This window comes from Lemur catta, chromosome 5, assembly GCF_020740605.2.
Source record: "Lemur catta isolate mLemCat1 chromosome 5, mLemCat1.pri, whole genome shotgun sequence".
NCBI classification, from domain to species: domain Eukaryota; kingdom Metazoa; phylum Chordata; class Mammalia; order Primates; family Lemuridae; genus Lemur; species Lemur catta.
Genome location: NC_059132.1, coordinates 17,026,086 through 17,044,693, shown reverse-complemented (window position 1 = coordinate 17,044,693; position 18,608 = coordinate 17,026,086). Strand labels below are relative to the sequence as shown.

Genomic DNA, 18,608 nt, shown 5'->3' with positions numbered 1-18,608 from the left:
AGATTACCTAGTAGTGGAGTAGATGCTTGATAAATATTCATTGCGTGAAAGTATGAATGCATAAATGACCCACCCAACATTGCTTAGGACATTCATTGATCATTGTTAAATAAATACAATCTGGCTGCTTTTTACTAGAGCAGGCTGCACAGAGTTGCCCACGTGAGAAGCAGCTAGAGCAGTGGTCCCCAACCTTTTTGGCACCAGGGACCAATTTCATGGAAGACAATTTTTCCACAGACCGGGGAGGGGAGAATGGTTTCAGGATGATTCAAGTGCATTACATTTATTGTGCAGCCAAAACACTCTGCTAATGATAATCTGTATTTGCAGCCACTCCCCAGTGCTAGCATCACCACCTCAGCTCCACCTCAGATCATCAGGCATTAGATTCTCATAAGGAGCCACAACCTAGATCCCTCACATGTGCAATTTACAGTAGGGTTCACGCTCCTATGAGAATCTAATATAGCCACTGATCTGACAGAAGGCAGAGCTCAGACAGTGATTGGAGCGATGGGGAGCAGCTGAAAATACAGATGAAGCTTCGCTCACTCACCCACCGCTCACCTCCCTGGGGGTCCTGGTTCCTGACAGTACCTGTCCGTGGCCTGGGGACTGGAGGCCACAGAGCTAGAGCACACATCAACACCAGCAGTTTGGAGTGAATGAACTTGTGACTTCATTTTCTCTGGCCATCATATCTTAACACATGTGACCTGCACTGCCCTCCCCCTAACTGTGGACGTACCAGCCCTTCATTGTGTATTGCTTTCAGCTGCTCTGGAAAAATGCCTATTTCATTAAGGCCCACGGCACCTCCTGGCCCTCTTTAATGCCTATGCTAGGTAGCCTATATTTTCAAGTAGACCATCATAAATTTACCCTCCACATCTAAGATGAGAAGTTACAGCTGATTTTGGGTGGCACTGCCACAGATAGGATAGAAAGATGTGGAAGCACCTACAAGTCAGGTACAACGTGCCACTTGGTTTAATCCTCAGAAGCACCTCCATTATAAAGATGAGTAGACAGACTCAGAGAGGGCGGCAATTAACCCAAAGGCACACAGCTGTCAGGTCATCAGAGCCAAGATTCAAACCCAGGACTGACCAGCTCTACTGTGCAATACTGTCTCCTTGAGGTCTCTAAACTTCTCAGCATAAGGATACCCAACCTGTGGGTAAAGTTAGAAACCTTAGTTACTGTTTCCTTGCTATCTGCCTCTCAGTGGTGTCATGTTAGGGACTAGCCATTTTGGTGGCCCTAGAACAGCAGGCATGGCAGGGGTGAGCCCAGGTTCAAGTCCTCATCTGTGGGACAGCCTGGCTTTGATGCTGTTGTTTGACCGTAGAGAACAGCAGAGATCTATACTCCTGGACGCCAGCCCAGGGACTCGACCTCCAGTGATAGAGTTCCACGCTGGCCGAAGCAATTTCTTTTTATCTCTTTGGTGGCAGTAGTTGCACATTTTCCTCTTTTTCATTGTTTTTAAAATTACAAAAGTTATACACATTTTCAAGATTTTTAAAAAGTATATAGGCAAAAACCTTTTTTCTTTTACTGTAAGGAATATTAGTGCAGCAATTGACAAATTTGAATGAGGTCTATAAATTAAATACAGTCATGCTTTGCGTAAGGACACTTCAGTCAACAATTGACAGAATATACGACAGTGGTCCCATAAGATTGTCATGGAACTGAAAAATTCCTGTCACCTAGTGACATAGTCATCATGACGTTATAGCACAATTACTTTTTTAAAACAAATTCAATGTAGCCTAAGTGTACAGTGTTTACAAAGTCTACAAGAGTGTAAGGTAATGCCCTAGGCCTTCACATTCACTCACCACTCACTCCCTGACTCACCCAGAGCAACTTCCAGCCCCGAATGTTCCATTCCTGGTAAGTGCCCAATGCATGTGTACCATGTTTTATCTTTCATAAAGTATGTTTCCTGTAGCTTTTCTATGTTTAGATACACAAATATTCACCATTGTGTTGCAGTTGCCTACAGTATTCAGTCAATACCACGCAATCCAGGTTTGCAGCCTAGCAGCAATGGGCCATACCATACGGACTAGGGGTGTAGCAGGCTCTGCCATCTACGTTTGTCTAAGTGCACTCTGGGATGTTTGCACAGTGACAAAATCACCACCTAAGGATGTATTTCTCAGAATGTATCCCTGTTATTAAGTGATGCGAGACTGTGTCACACACGTTCACATATGTGGGGGAAAATTGAAAAACCCTCTATAAAAAAGCATAATTCAGTTACACACCTGGAGAGTATAGTTGGAAAGCAGTCACTAGCTGTTTAACAGTATGGATTTCTTATGTTACATAAATCAAGTTTGTTGCAAGTGAAGTCACCTGTAAATTAATCAACCATAAATGCTTCCTAGTAATCTCTCCTCCTTCCTGCTGACACCCCCCCCAACCACCAAACACACACATTCTCCGTAGCATATACCCAGAGATGACCCTCTTTACCCCCTCTGAGACCACAATAGGCTAGAGTGAAATGCCATTTAAGATATCTTTGGGTCCAAACCACTCTTATGTAGCTTAGGATGTTGAGACTTCAAGAGCTAGACCTACCTATACCTAGCAAGCTGCTTAGTAACAAGGATGGAAGTTCATCAACAGAATGGTCTGTTTATACCTGTTCCTTCCACAAAAGGTCCAAGGTCATTAAATATCAGGACCAGGACTCCTGACTCTTGGCTCTCAATCTAAGGACTTTTCCACTGCATTCTACCTCTCCTGGTTTGTTTGTTTACTTATAAGATTGGACACAAAAGATAAATTAAGCATTTACTCATGACTCTTCAAAAGGATCCACAAGGAAGGTTCTTTAGGTAGTAAATTTCATAATAGTACTTTCAAAAGGTTATTTTATTTAAAAAACAAAAGTTCAGTTTATATGCAGCTTTTCAAAGTAAATCTTCCTTAAGGCTCTCATTTCACCCAGTCATCACTGGGGGGTTCGTTAAAATACCCCCCTAGATGGGCTGGTAGAGGCTGATCCAGTTCAATAAGCATTTATGGATCACACGTGATCACCAGGGGCAAAGCTTAGAGAACCCGGAGATGAGTCCACAGCTCTTCCTAACCTCAGGGAGCACAGTGGCTAGCTAGTGAGAGTCAGTTACTGTACCTAACAACAGCTGCTAAAGGCTGCAGTAGAGTTAAATGTAAATGCTGTGAAAACACAGAGAAAGAACTATTTATCTGGGTGCAGATGGGGGTTAGGGATGGTGTTGTAAAGGAAATGAACTTCAGTGTGAAGGTGCACTTGACCTGGATCACGCCCTGACTCCCAACTTTAAGCCTGTTCCCACGGTTAAGTCTATTCTAGAAGAATTAGGCTCTTGATAGAGAAATATATACATATGTATGCACATATATACATACCTATATATTACATGTACACACACAATTTTTTTGACTTTTAGAAAATTCTTTACTGTAAAAAGAAAGCCAGATGCATTCCCATAGAGTTGTTCATTCTTTTATTTCATTCCATGTAACAAGCTAGCAACTATTTTGCTGTTATTATGTGCTGACTCTTCTTTGTGTACTTCCACTTGTTACTCACATGAGGTAAGTTAGTGTTATTTCTCCCATTTTACAGAAAATGGACTGGAGGCCCAGAGAGGTAAAGCAAATTGCTAGAGGTCACACAGCATGGAAGAACTAGAGTCAGGAACTGAACCCAGTTCTATCTGACTCCAAAACTTGTACTTCATCACCCAGGGTCACTGCCTTATTTAGTGGATGGGACAGGAGGAGGGGCTCATCTAAAACCCTAGAGGGTGATGTGGCTACTGAGAAGGTAGCCTGTACTCATTGGTAGTAGCAGCTAATTTACTGAGATCAAACAATGTCCGGAAGTGGAGGTCTAGGAAAGGCAGCGGGATCCCACTACTGTAAGAACCAAACCTTTGAGGCTCCAAGTCTGAATTCCTCCCGGCAACCACTCGCTAAGAGGCCGCTTCCTTGCACGTCTCCGGCATCTGCATTTGGCTTGACATTATCAAAATCCATTTAGGTTTCCACAGTAGATTAGAGCGCTCGTGGGTGCTGATTTCCTGCCTCTTTTTCATATCCTGTCATTAACCCAGCAACCCCTGAAAGCCCAACAGATGTAAAGCAAAGCCCATCTTATTAAGTTTAAAGAGAAATCATGTCTTTACAGTTCTCTTTTATTTTTAATGCATTTCTGTAACTTGTTGCTATATTATGATCGCTGGGGTTGCTTTTGGTCTCTATCAGAGGCCACCAAACTATTCTTCTCCAGGGGCTTTTTTCTTTTTTTTTTTTTACATCTCTTCCTTACTGGGTCCTTTTATTATTATCCTTCACCAAAAGGCCTTATCTGGTTGGGGGAAATCTATCAAAAGTAGCATTTTAAAGTAAAAATTAGTTTCCAGTTTATAGTAATCGGAGCTTCTAATCAACTTGTGATAACAAATGTTTCTCCCTGGACATGCCGTTATTTCAGCAAAACCCCCAAATAAACAACACTCAATTTAGGCATAGGGCCTTACAGATGATGATAATAATACTTATTTTGTGCTAGAAATTATTCTAAGAGCTTTGCATGGATTAACTCATTAAAACCTCAACAACTCTATGAAATAAATATCACTAATAGTGTTCCAACTATACATATGAAGAAACTGAGGCACAGCGAGTTGACACACTTAGCAAGTATCAAAGCTAGGATTTGAACCAAGGCAGTTTCAGCCCAGAGTGTTTGATCTTAAACACGATGCTATCTTCCTCCGCCTGCAGGCAAATATGCAGTGTCCATTGGCTATGTAGCCAACATAAAAAAGTTCAGAATGTTTGACAAGCAAACCATCTAGTCCCCATCTAATGGCCTGATCCACTTAGGACTTCTAGTTGTCTATTTTGTTTTTAAAGATGTTATGTGATACAGGCTTCCAAACTTCCCTTAGGAGCCCATTCCCTAGTTGTATTATCCTAGAGGTTAAAGGGTTCTTCTTAAGATCCAAACCAGTGATTCTCCTGCTTTATTTTAAGCCCTGTCAACTTTTGATTTGATCTACTATTGAGCTGAATAAAAATCAATCATCATCTCACATGTTAAAGAAAAAGGGGCAGGAAAATCGTTTATATCCTCAAGTCACTCTGTGTTTTTTTTTTTTTTTAAATTTAGACATGGAAGGCCCAAAATGTCACCTCTCTATTTTACAGATAGGAAAGCGAGGACCAGGATCACTTCTGAGTCTTGTCTCGCTGCAGTAGCTACACAGCAGCAGAGCCATCTCTGCTGCGTCGGGTAGACTCGCTCACTGTTCGTGCCAGTCTTCAGCAATTTTGTAATTTCTCCTGACTGTTCAAACTCTTTGCAATGTATGTGGACAAACATGGATAAATATTTTCAGAAGAGTCCACCCATTGCAGGATGCAGGGGGAGCTTGTTTCCCAGCCTTTGCCCATCAGGCTGAAGAAGTTTTCAGATCTGTAGGGTCACCAAAGAGACCAGTGGCCCCAGAAGTAAAAAGACCCTCAAAACAGAAACGACTTCAATTCTTTCTGTGCTTGGGGTGACTTGGTTCACAAGTTCTTAAGAAGATAGGAGGATGATAAGATGTGATTTTCTATTTCTTGCTGAGTTCAGAATCCATTTGAAGGAATCACAAATGACCTTTATACAACGAGGTTTCAGCTAGGTTTTTTGTTCATTTTAGAGCTAAGGAAAATGAGGCTCAGAGAGAATGATGAGCTTGTTTTTCTTGGGCAACTACTGATAACTCTGAGTTTTTCCTTAAGAGTAGTCACAAGAGTGGTTGCAAAGGAAACCACTCTTGGAAGCATAGGAAGTGCTGACTGGTTCATTGTTATTAAGAAATCCTCTTTAAAAATAGGCATTTCTGGAGCTCCTATTTTTAAAGTCCTAAAGGATGCTGAGTGTGGGCAAATGATGTTTTCAACATAAGCAATTTCAAATCACGTAGCAAAGATGCATTAATATCACCAAAAGAGAAAGGTGTGATTTCTCCGTGGTTCTCAGACCCCTCCCTCTAACTCAGGGAAGGACCTAACCTAATATTAGATCTGCCTGAGATCAAGTCCTCATTTTCTACTGAGTTGTTGTGTTTATTCTGAACTGATTTTTGTTCAAAATGTCAGAGTATATTGGACTTATCTGTGTCTGGAAATAAAGAAAAGCTACAAGAATTAAATTTTGTGCCAAATTAACATCACCCTCCCCTCCCCTGCTGATAATTTTTACATCGCAGTCACATTCGGGGTGGTTAGAAGCTTTACATGTACTTATCAGACTCTGGGTCTTATTATATTTGATTAGTAAAGGATAATCACAGAATTTTTAGAAAGCATTGTGCCAAGATTGCAGATGCCCTGGGCCATGAATTTATAGCTTTATTATTTAAAACCTAAATGTTTTAGCTGTGACTTTAAAAAAAAAGTGCCATGACTTTAATCTTAATATTAAAACAAAAGAAGACTCTTGGCATGTAATTAAACAGAAATATAGAGACAACTGTGTATACAGATGTCACTGACTTGGCATCTATTCCTGTTTTCTAGTGCCCTGGTCATTGAAAAACAGCAGCATAGACAGTGGCGAAGCAGAAGTTGGTCGGCGGGTGACACAAGAAGTCCCACCAGGCGTGTTTTGGAGGTCACAGATTCACATCAGTCAGCCCCAGTTCTTAAAGTTCAACATCTCCCTCGGGAAGGACGCTCTCTTTGGTGTTTACATAAGAAGGGGACTTCCACCATCTCATGCCCAGGTATGACCACGTTTGATGTGACCCAGTGTTTAAAAATATGTGTATACTACTTTACAGCCAGTAAGATGCCTATAATTAAAAGAGGGACAATAAAAATTGTCTGTGAGAATGTGGAGAAATTAGGACCCTTGTACATTGCTGGCAAGAACGTAAAATGACACAGCCACTGTGCAAAAGAGTTTGACGATTTTTCCAAAAGTTAAAGATAGAATTGCCTATATAGCCCAGAAATTCCACTACTAGGTGTATATATATATACTCAAAGAGAACTGAAAACATTATTTTCTTATAAAAACATAAACACCAATGTTCACTACAGCATTATTCATTATAGCCAAAAAGTGGAAATACTCCAAACATCCAACTGATGGATAGATAACCAAAATGTAATATACCCATACGATGGAATATTATTCACACATAGAAAGGAATGAATTACCACTACATACTGCAACATGGACGGACTTTGACAACACTATGGTGTATGAAAGAAGCCAGACACAAAAGGCCACAGATTTCATGATTCCATTTATATGAATTGTCCAGAAAAATAGACAAATCCATACAGAGACAAAGTAGATTAATGGTTGCTGAGAACTGTGAATCAGAAATAACTGCTATGGGGTTTTTTTAGGGGGTGAAAAAATGGTCTGAAATTAGATAGCTGTGATGGTTTGCACAACAAAGAGAATATACTAAAACCACTGAATTGTAAAATAGCAAAAACTATTAATATATCATATGAATTTTATCTCCCCCCAAAAAGGTAATATCTCTACCTGGTGAACCTTTGCTAGACCTGGAGGTTAATCGTTGGGTACTTTCTGTTCAGGTGTTCTCGTTATTGGGTTACTTTGTTTAAAAGGTGGCATCTTACTATATATGATAAGAGTGATGTAATCCAAAATCAGCAGCTATTTCTCTGTGGCTTCCCTGGACTAAGTTCCTTGGGAAGCCCTTGGCACCATGAAAGTGAGATTATTCCCAGTGCTTGGAATGAAGAGATTGAATTATATTAAGGATCTCAATGTGTTTCCTCTCATTCTTCCTTTAATTTGTCCTGGCAGTTTTATTATGCATGCCACTTGGGGTGAATTAACACCTACCTAGCTTGATTTTCTTTTCCAATAAGAATTAAAAATCCTGAGAAAAACCAAGTGGGGTTTTCGTGCCTCATTTGCCCTCAAATCCAGCCAGAATAAAAAGGACATTTGCAAAAAACACCAATGGTGGGGAAACACGCATGTATCCAATCAAAGCTGACTTTGAAATATGTTGGAAAGGTATTCATCTAGAAAATTCAATTGGATGAATTTAAAGCTTTAAAACCCATTGGCAAATGCAAGGTAGTCGGGCCACCATTCCCTCACCTTTAGCTCATGGCAGACATGACTAATCGATGACAGCACTTTTCCTTACTGAGCCCAGTGCACACATCCCTCCAGCATAACTCTCAAGGCAGCCACTACCAATCGACCAGTGTTGGCGCTCAAGATGAAACTTATTTGCAGTCCCATCTTTACAGCCCAAAATGATCAATATAAGGACTAAAAGGACTATTTCTTTTTTGAGCAGAGAAGGCTATGTAGGTTTTTATTACCACACACAGCCCATGCTACAGGGACCCATATGTAATGTGGTAATCAATAAGTCCTCCATCCATCCGTCCAGAAAAATATTTATTGGCCTAGGTACTGATTATCTAGAGATGAGTTAACATAGCCCCTGACCAAGCAGAACTCCTGATACAGAAATCACATCTGCTTTTCAAAGAGATTCTCATCAAGAGAAAGAAGAATTCAGTGCAAAGGAGTCCCCGAGCATTTCTGTAGCTTCTGGCCAGGAGGCAGCGTGCGGCTCTGGGAGGTTGTGCACATTGTTAGGTGATCTCCTTAACCTTCAGGCTCCACTGATTCTACTGTAGCATAATGAAGGATTTACAGTAGCGAAATCTGCTTACTGGCATTATTTGAGAAAGTATGAACATGCCTCTGGGCACAGCTGAGCATAACTTTCTTCTCAGCCAGTTGGATGCAAGGAGATTTGCTAAGGAAACACTTCTTCCCCACGTAGTTCCCAAGCGCTATTAGCCCCCTTCCCTTGCATGCTCTGGGCAACTAGAACCATGGAAAAGCTGACGATCGTGGCAAGTCAAGTCAGTAACTGGTTGTAACTGAGTGATAATGGACAACAGGCAAAAACATACTCCACCCAGTTTCCCTGCTGTTCTGACATTCAGGACTCAAATCCTCAACGACAATGTCTTTTCTTCTTTTGTGGCTACACGGCACTGTCCATCTCCTGCCTAGCCTGTGATTGTTCTAGTGATCGTCCTCTCAAAATAGCTACACTGCAGGGACAGCCCCCTCACACATATCAAGGGAAGGAAAATGAATAGGCATGGGCCGGTGATGTGTGCTGAGGTTTCAGTCCAGCTGCCAGTTTGGGAGTTCAATGTGTACGGGAGGGTCAGGTAAGCAAGGCTCCGTGTGGATGCTTAGAAACGCACAAGACAGGTACAATGCAGGGGTGCTGTTTAAAAAGAGGAAGAAAGAAAGAAAAAGACTCCCTACACATTCTCACGTTCATTCGCTGTCATTACATGCATCCGTGTCCATTTGATGAGCTACATTTCCTCAAGGAGATGGTGCTGAGCTCTTTGCAGGGATAGGTGACTAACTCACATCTCAAACCATTATAGAATTTCTCATTTCTATTGGTATATCCTATCAAGGAACATAAGTTCTTTGGGGATTGGCAGTCTAGCCAAGGTGACTCATTTGAGCTGGAAAAAAGAGAAAAAGAAAGAGGTGGGGGGTGGAGAATATGAAATTCTATTGGCTGTGTTGCATGAAATAGTTGTTTAAATTTTATTGAGTACCATGCTCTGACCAAGAGCCTACAAAGTTTAGTATCCTTGTCCAAGGATATTAAATACTTGTTTAAATTTCTCAAGAATCAGAGTCTCTCCCAGTTGACTTTTTGGTACTGGCTTTTTACAGAGAGACAGAGGCAATATGATGTAGGAGAGAAAGTCCAGAATGTAGGCCCTGCCACAGATTAACTAAGTGACCTTAAACATGTCCCTTAACTTCTCTTAGCTTCAGTGTCCTTCCTACCTGTGCTACCTGCCTCACAGTGTTGTGATTACACAACAACAACACAGGCAGGATGGGAAGACACGTTGTAAACTAGAGCACAATAGAAAGATGTAGAGATTGCATACCGCTGTTCATTATTCTTAGAAATTCTGCATAGCCCTAACAAATCCTGTATATAGATAGACAATTATGCAAATATAGATTGTTTAAAAAATAAAATTAACGTCCTAGTTTTTTCTTCTTACTAAAGAACAAACATATTTCATTACCAAAAAAAAAAAATTTAGAAACACAGAAAAACAAAAGGAAGAAAGTAGAAATGCCCATAATTTGAAACAGTTTCTTTTTGCTAACTGTTTTATATACTGTTTATGCTATAACAAAATATATCCATTGTGGTTAAAAAACAAAAACAAAAAAACAAAAAAAAAAACACCAACCTCAGAATCTTAGCGACTTTAAAGAGCAAAGGCTATTTCTTGTTTATGCTACACCATCAGTTGTTCTCAGACAGGGTCGATTCTGCCCTTCCCCCACTGCCACACTGGGAACATTTAACAATGCCTGGAAATATTTCTGGTTGTCACAACTGGGAGGAGGTCATTGCTAGTATGTAGTTACTAGGCTAGAGGCCAGAGATGCAGTTAAACACCCTACCACGCACAGGACGGCCCCAACAAAGAATTCCCTGGCCCCAAATGTCAGAAGGGCTGAGGTTGAGAAACTCTACTTCATATGTCCATCTTGGGTTAACGAGGACTTTGTTTAATGTCCACCTCATTCGAGGACATGGACCTGTGGAGCTTCCACTATCAGGAACAAAGAAAGGAGACGGTGGGGAATTACGCGCCAGTCCCTAAAGAATTCTGCTTGGGAGTGGACACATTATCACTTAAGCCCTTCTCATATCGATAAAAGCAAGTCACATCCTAACTTCGGTGGAGGATGAAGTACAATCTGATGGTGTCTCTGGAAGGAAGAGCACCAGAAATATCAACGAAAAGCCCTAATCACTGACACATAAAATGTTATGATGCCTGTCCTGGTGGCTAGTCTTTGGGAGCATCCTTAATCTTTTTCCTAAAAATAAGCCCTTGAGGGTTTTATTCACACTGCCAAATTGTCCTTCTGCAAGTTTGTGCCAGTTCCACTCCTCCCCACCAGTGTTGTATACGTGCCCATTTTATTTACTTGAACTCTTGCATAAATTGGATGTTGTCAATTTTTAAGCTTTGTCGGTTTGAAAAGCAGATACTATATTGTGTTTTAAATGTAGCATTTTTGATACCTTGCACTGCATTTTTAAAGACACCGACAGGAAAATAAAAATCAATCTAAGCCTTTCTTAACCTACCAACTCAAATTCTTATGGGGACGGTGTGTGTAGAGCAGAAACCTAGTGATCTTGCCAAATATCTGAAATCCCACAAACTGTGTCAGATTTGCTCAGCCTCAGTTCTAGGAAGGAAACAGATCAGACTGAAAAATAGAATAATAATCTGACCTGGCTACAGCGCTAGGCATCAAAGAAAATCTCAAAGGCGGTTGCTGCGAGTCAGGATCTTGGGTGGTTAGGGCAGTGAGCAAGTTTGCTTGACAGCTCATCACTGATGGCTACCGATATGTCAGGCCAAGTAAAATCCTTTGCGAGAACAAGTCAATAATCGGCAAATTAGGTACATGATTAACCTGAGACAACAAGATGCAGTAACCACTTGGGAGCCCTGCCGGGACTTCGCCTTCTCCACAATCCTGTTTAGCAAATATTAAAAATGCCTATTTCATCACTCAGACTGATGGAGCCGCGAGCCCAGTGACTTCCCGAGGCAACTTAGAAGCACAGGGTGGGCTCGCAGCTCCAGCGGGTTGATTAAAGGGAGGTACTAGGGATTGAATGGCAGGAAAACGGGAACAGACGCTGTCAACCCCTGGTGCTTTGCGCTGAGATGTATCTACAGGATGGGAAATAAAATTATCCACACATCAAACTCATCAACCAATAGAAGGGAACTGTTTAAAAGACCACAAATTGCCCCATGATCATACCGAATAAATGCAAATATGGCCGATTGGGCACATGTGGACCGAGATAAAATGAGCTGAGCAAACGTTTCTATTTGTCCTCATCAGCAGGATTCCCCTAATGACATGTTTTAAAAGCAGATTTATAGATGGCGATTAGTGGTATTAGTTTTTGCCAGCTCGGGTTTATCCCTTTCCGTTTCAGATCCTTTTTTGACAATGAACTCTCTCTTCTCTCGTCCCCTTCTTTCTTGGTCCAAATGATTTTAATTAGAGGTGGGACTAACCAGGTTCCCGGGATGTGGGAGTGCCCTACTGTCACCCTGGCTCTGTCGCCTTGCTGCTGTCTCTGCCCCACCGGTGCCAGTCTGCCAGTCAGATGGCTCTCCTGGGCCTGGCTCTTCCCGTGGAGCTGGAATGTGGAGGCGGAGCCAGGCTTTGGCTGTCAGTTTGCACAACACATCGTGCTTTGCAGAAGCCCCTAATAAGATGTCTCATTTCCGTTTGGAGGGAGGTATATTTTTCTAGGCATGTTTTTCAGAACCTTCGTTTCCAAAAGTGCTTGAGGTATAGAGAAAGATTTGGGGAAACCATGAGAACCTTGGCTGCTTTTGTGTTGGACTGAAAGTGCTTTGGGAGAGGGCTTTCTCAGGAGACCCCTTCTGATTAATTGGTGGCGTCCTAACAGGAGCCGAAACTGCCGTCTGAACCGGTGGACCCCCTCCTGGGCAGCAACCGAGCAAAGCAAGGAGAAATCTCGTGGGGCGCTTGAGTTTGACAAGAGAGATGATGTGGAGGGGAGTACATGGGAGAGCAATGTGGATATTTTTCTAGAAGGACAAGACTTAAGTTCATGGAACTCAGAGAGTAAGACAGAAACAAAACGGGGATGCGTTAAAAGGGGCAGCATCAAATCCCATGTTTAGACTGAGGCGAGTCTTGGAGGTGCTGTAATTCAGGAGTTTGCAAATTTTCTAAGCAGAGAACCTTTATCTTCAAGTGAGATATAATGTAGAACCCCATATATAAAACAGATAAAAGTGACAGCTTTCTTAGCATAAATATATAGTTAAAACCTACATTTATTATTATAATGTTAATCTCTGTATATGTGTGTCTTGCATATATATGTCTATGTATATCACATATGTAAATATATGTGTGTGGATATATTAATATATCCAGAGAGTGAGAGGGAGAGAGAGAGACTAAACTAATGAGAGTGGTCACCTCTAGGAATAGGACTGGGAATTAGGTTTTAAAAGTCCTTATGTTTATTCTTTTTTTAAAATTGACAGATAACATTGTATGTATTTATGGTGTACAACATGATCTTCTGAAGTATTAGGTTATTTTTTTTATTTCAGAGTATTACGGAGGTACAAATGTTTAGGTTACATATATTGCCTTTGCCCTGCCCCAGTCAGAGCTTCAAGCGTGTCCATCCCCCAGACGGTGCGCACCGCACCCATTAGATGTGAATATACCCATCCCCTCCTCTCCCCTCCCACCTGCTGGACACCTGAAAGTGTTACTACTATATGTGCACATAAGTGTTGATCAATTAATATCATTTTGATGGTGAGTACATGTGGTGCTTGTTTTTCCATTCTGGTGATACTTCACTTAGTAGAATGGGCTCCAGCTCCATCCAGGATAATACAAGGTGCTTGATCACCATTGTTTTTTGTGGCTGAGTAGAACTCCATAGTATACACCTACCACATTTTCTTAATCCACTCAAGTATTGATGGGCACTTGGGTTGTTTCCACATCTTTGCAATTGTGAATTGTGCGGCTGTAAACATTCTAGTGCAGATGTCTTTTTAATAGAATGTCAAAAAGTACTTATTTTTATTCACAATAAAATATTAAAGGTAAGGTAGACACACCCATCTCCAACCCACGCACAAGTACGCAGAGACTGGAAATAAATACAACAAAATCTTAACATTTATTCATTTGAATGATTGAAATATGAACATTTGTTACCATATTCTTTATATTTCTCTTAATTTTTGTAATCTCTCTCTCCATTTAGTAAAAAGAAACCAGTGACCACTTTGAATCTATTTCAAGCAAAAGAAGCATTGAGGGGATGTAGATTATGATGGTAATCTCAATCACTCTCAAGATTCCATTTATTTATGTACTTTGTTTTGTTTGGAATTTTGAGAAAAATCATAATGAATCTATATAGGGAGCTTCGAATAGCAATAGTATTTTCTTTAGTGGTTCCTCTTACAGGCTGTGGATTAAATTAAATTGATCCACAAGCTTGAAAGAGGAGTAAGAAGAAATAATTGTTTCAAGATTAAATCACTTAAAATATCTACTCACATCCCTTGCCTTAGATATAAAAGTAGAGGAATTGCACTCAAGCTTTGAAACTCTCTTGATTTAAAAAAAAAAAAATTCCCCATTACAGACATGTTGCACGTTCATTTGGAATTCTGCTCCAGATTTTACATCCTGACACAGACGTGTGCCTCTGCTCAGCCTGGCATTCAGTTGAACAGGACTCACCAGTGCAGCTGCTTGTACACCTTTATCTGAGCAGACACACATCAGCCTGGATTCAAAGAAAGCTCAGTACAGATCTTCAAGCTTCCTAATAAACGTCAGTTACAGAAGCTCAAGTCTTGCTCAGAGATATAAGGAAAAGCTTTATTCCAAGATCTTCACAAAAATTACTGGCTTCTAAAATGGTCACTGAAGCCACTCGCAGTGAGGACTCTTTCTAGGGAAGCAAATGTTGTTATAAGACAACAATATTCATTAATCATTCATCTGGTCACTAATAAAAATGTTCTCCACTCAGAGATCCTTCTCCTTTTAACTCAAGTGTCTCTACCCACTCGTAGTAACAGCCGGCACTAGCCGAGGGCTGCAGTGCACCAAGGACTGTTTCGCCTGCATTATCTTAGTTTATCCTCACAGCACCCTAGGAGGTAGCTCCGATGAGCACCCCCCTTTTACAGATGGAAGAACTGAGACAGAATTTAGGGTCACAGAGTTGGTATGTATTGGACATAGTAGTCAGACACCCTCCTCTTCCTCCTCCTCGCTGGTGCTCAGTCATTTCTAGAAGCATCTGCAGTACAGTGTAAAAGTGATCGTTTACACAGTAAAATGCCAAAACCAGGAATTTTATCAAGTCAGTGAAAATGGGGTGGAGATCTTGGATGCGGCAGAGGAAAGCCTTGGTAAATATGGATCTGGGTGAGGCAGCGCAGTTAGACACTGAGGCAGAGAAAATTAACAAAGAAGGTGATAAGATCGGCACTTCAAAGAGGGTGATCATGAAAACGTAAAAAGAGATCTTGGGAAATTTGACGAAGACATCCAACATGCTTACAGAAATGTCCTTTTTGATTATGTTGCACCAGTCAAACTAAAGTGATGTTGTATTGTCCTCGCGTATTTCATTGATTCTAAAATGCACGTAATACTCATCTTTTGACATCTCTGAAAACAGGATGTGTTTTGCAATCGATGAAGCTGAGATAGAAAGAAATGTCTGGTGTCACGTTTTTGTGTATGTATGAAAACTCGATGTTCATTCCAACAACTAGAGCAGAGTTGCAGATATAACCTGAAATGTCCTAAATATGAGACAAAATAAATTTTCCCATAACTAGAGTTTCCTTTTTCAAGATAAAAGTCCTAACCAAACATTTTCCCATTTGTTTAGTGTATTCATTTTAAGTGGCCTCTTACTAATTCCAAATATTCTCAGATAACTAAATCCTACTGTAGAAATCGAGTCAGTGTGGGGTTTAATTATAATTTTTAAAATATATATTTAGAAAATAAATTTTAAATAAGCATTCTGTAGGGAGAGCTTGAGCAGAAGGAGCATGGACCCATTCAGACTGCCTGGCATTGAATTCTTACCTCCAGCATTTCCAAGCTGCGTGACCTTGGGCAAGTCACTCACCCTCTCTGTGCCTCAGTTACCTCATCTGTAAAATGGAGATAATATTATATACTCATAGTCGTGTTAGAAGATGTAAATGAGGTAAACTTTATAAAGCACTTAGAATCACGCTGGCACATAGAAATAGTATGAACTATTATGTTTTTCAAAGCATTCATGGCACAAGCCCCCAAACAAAACAAATTTCAATTTTTTTAAAGGTAACTTTTATTTGTGTTTTTCTCATTATAAAGTATTATATGGTGATTATAGGAAAAATAGAAAACGTTAACATTTTTTAGTATATTTTTTAGACAGGTCTCTGTTTATATATAGTAATCATTTTTATAAATATAGGATCATATCATACACACTGTTTTCACCTTGAGTCTTTGCTTTATAATAGGTAGAGAACATCTTTCCAAATCTGAATATTTTTCCACAAACTCATTTTAAATGACTCAGAAATAGTACATTGTCTTGAATGAAATTTTTTTTAACCAATCCTCCTTTTTCAATATTTTAAATCATTCTACAGTAAACATTCTTGCAGGTATGTGTTCATGTATTTTTTAATAATTTCCTTGTGATGAATTCTTAGAGTGGAATTGCTGGCTCAAAGGATTTACAACACATCAAGCTTTTATAACAATAAGAAGAAGCATGAGAATAGCTAATGTTAATCGAGTGCTTACCATGAGCCGGACCAAACTCACAATGTCCCTCCGAGATAGATACTTTTATTATCCCCCCCTTGGAGATAAGAGACACAGGGAACTGAAGAAACCTGCCCAGAGTCACCCTCCTGCCTGCTGAAAGGTTTGGGCCATTCTCTGAGAGCAGCTGTCCCATGCTTGTGAGTCTGTCCCTCTGTAGTGCTTGGGATGTCATTTTGTGACTGGACACAGTCCCAGTGTGCCTCCCTCTCCTTGGTGATGTATTTGATATATTTTCACAGCCAGCCCACATGAGACCCTCCTATTGATTTGGGGAGGCAGGGAGCCAAAAGTGACATTTTTGATAAACCATTGGCTAACGACAACTAGATAGGAACGTGCAGTGAATGAGAAATCACACCAGCAAGGCACTGGGAGGTCAGACAGCCATTCGCATAGTACAGCCTTTGTCCATCTTGGGACATCTTTATACATCTTGAGACACTCATCAATTTCACTGACTTTGACCCCAGAGGCTCTATGGGGTCAACACTGTGGCTCGCTTGGTCTTCAGAGGAGCATGTGGTACCCTTCTCCTTGGTTGGATCAAAAGGCAACATGATGAGGGCTGGACCTTGTGGAAGATGAAATGTAAAATCGATCCATTCATGAGCTCAACAAATACTCACTGAATGTCTGTCCATACTAAGAATGCAGAGGTGAAGAGCATCGGCCCTACCTTTAAGGAGTTGGGGACGTGACAAGTGAAGAAACGATGGCAACATCAAGTAGGGAGGGCCAAGTAGGGAGCTTCCCGGAGGAAGACTACCCAAGTGCATCTTGGAGGATGAGTTAAGCAGGGAAGGAGAAAGAGGAGAGAGGCCACGTGCAGGGCAGAGGGTCAGAACTGACACTCTGCAGTCATCCTGGTCTAGGCTTGACTCTTATCCGGTTATGAAGTAGCTAAAGTGTCTGTAGATGAATCTCTCTAGATTCAGTTTCAACATCCAGAAAATGAGGGCTATACCTCATCAGGTTGTTGCGAGAATAAATGAAATAATGCCGAGGAAATAGTAAGCACCCCATGGAGATCAATCAATCCATCTAACTGGTCTACAGCCCTCACGGCTCACTGGCAGGTAGCCTAGCAACAAGGGGGCTCTCCAGGGACAGTGGCGAGGAAGCTGGCGGATACCCCTGATGATATGCAAACTGAGGTGTGGCTGGTCATCAGGACTCTAATTTAGATTGCAAAGCTCAGGATCCTCCTACTCAGTCAAGTGAGTCCTCTCTCCTCCCCATCCTTTCATAAATATGACAGGTGGCAGAGGTTTGGGGTAGTTCTCCTGGGGCACAATGCACACTGCATCCAGCTGTGTCCTGCCCAAGCACGGCTCTCCCTGGGACAAGAGAGGGGTGAACAATATACCTCCCGCTAGCACTATGCTCTTGTGTGTTTCTTGGAGCAGCTGCCATATACCATTTGCAGGATTTGTTCCCATTCCTTATGTAACACATTCGACAAATTTCAGCTATTATTATTACTAAAGGGTTGGATACCGGAGATTTGGAGGCTTAAAAGTAGGCCATTACTTCTAAACTGTGAGGGATTGCAGGGCAGCATCCTGGAGGAGAGACTACCCAAGTGCATCTTGGAGGATGAGGTAAGCAGGTAGAGAGAAAGAGGAGAGAGGGAAAGATTTCTCCAAGCAGGGGGCAAATGAAGATACTGCTTGTTGTGTAGGCTGTTGCAAAGCTTCACATAATGGTTGTCCTTTTTTTTAGAAACTGTGCTCTTTTTTTGGCCGTTCCTCACCCATGAGGACATAACTTTTCCTTTTAGCGGTAGCTCTTGCAGGCCAGGAGTGACCTGGGGCAGGCAGCCCCTCCAGAGGTTTAATGGCTGCACCCCTGTGTTGAGTTGTTGCAGATTTACGGCTGTGTACCCAACCCCAGCAAGGAACACACGTTAAATAAAAGGAAAAAGTGGCCAGACATCATAAAACCATGAGTTACCCTTCTAACTGGGAATGCACACTTTTAAGTACTTCAGGGAAAGTCTTGTTGCAAATAGGAGACCAGGACTTACAGCTTTCAACTGTTTCTACCTGTTCACAGA

General features: G+C 41.2%; 1 protein-coding gene across 4 annotated transcripts in view; it reads left to right on the top strand.

The window, feature by feature from the left end:
• TENM2 (teneurin transmembrane protein 2) overlaps positions 1 to 18,608 on the top strand; it is a 1,161,672-nt gene that overhangs the window by 985,660 nt on the left and 157,404 nt on the right. For all 4 annotated transcript variants that reach the window (XM_045551217.1, XM_045551218.1, XM_045551220.1 and 1 more), the window contains one exon: positions 6,586 to 6,791. In XM_045551217.1, the coding sequence (XP_045407173.1) occupies positions 6,586 to 6,791 (206 nt within the window). The remainder of the gene's footprint in view (positions 1 to 6,585; positions 6,792 to 18,608) is intronic.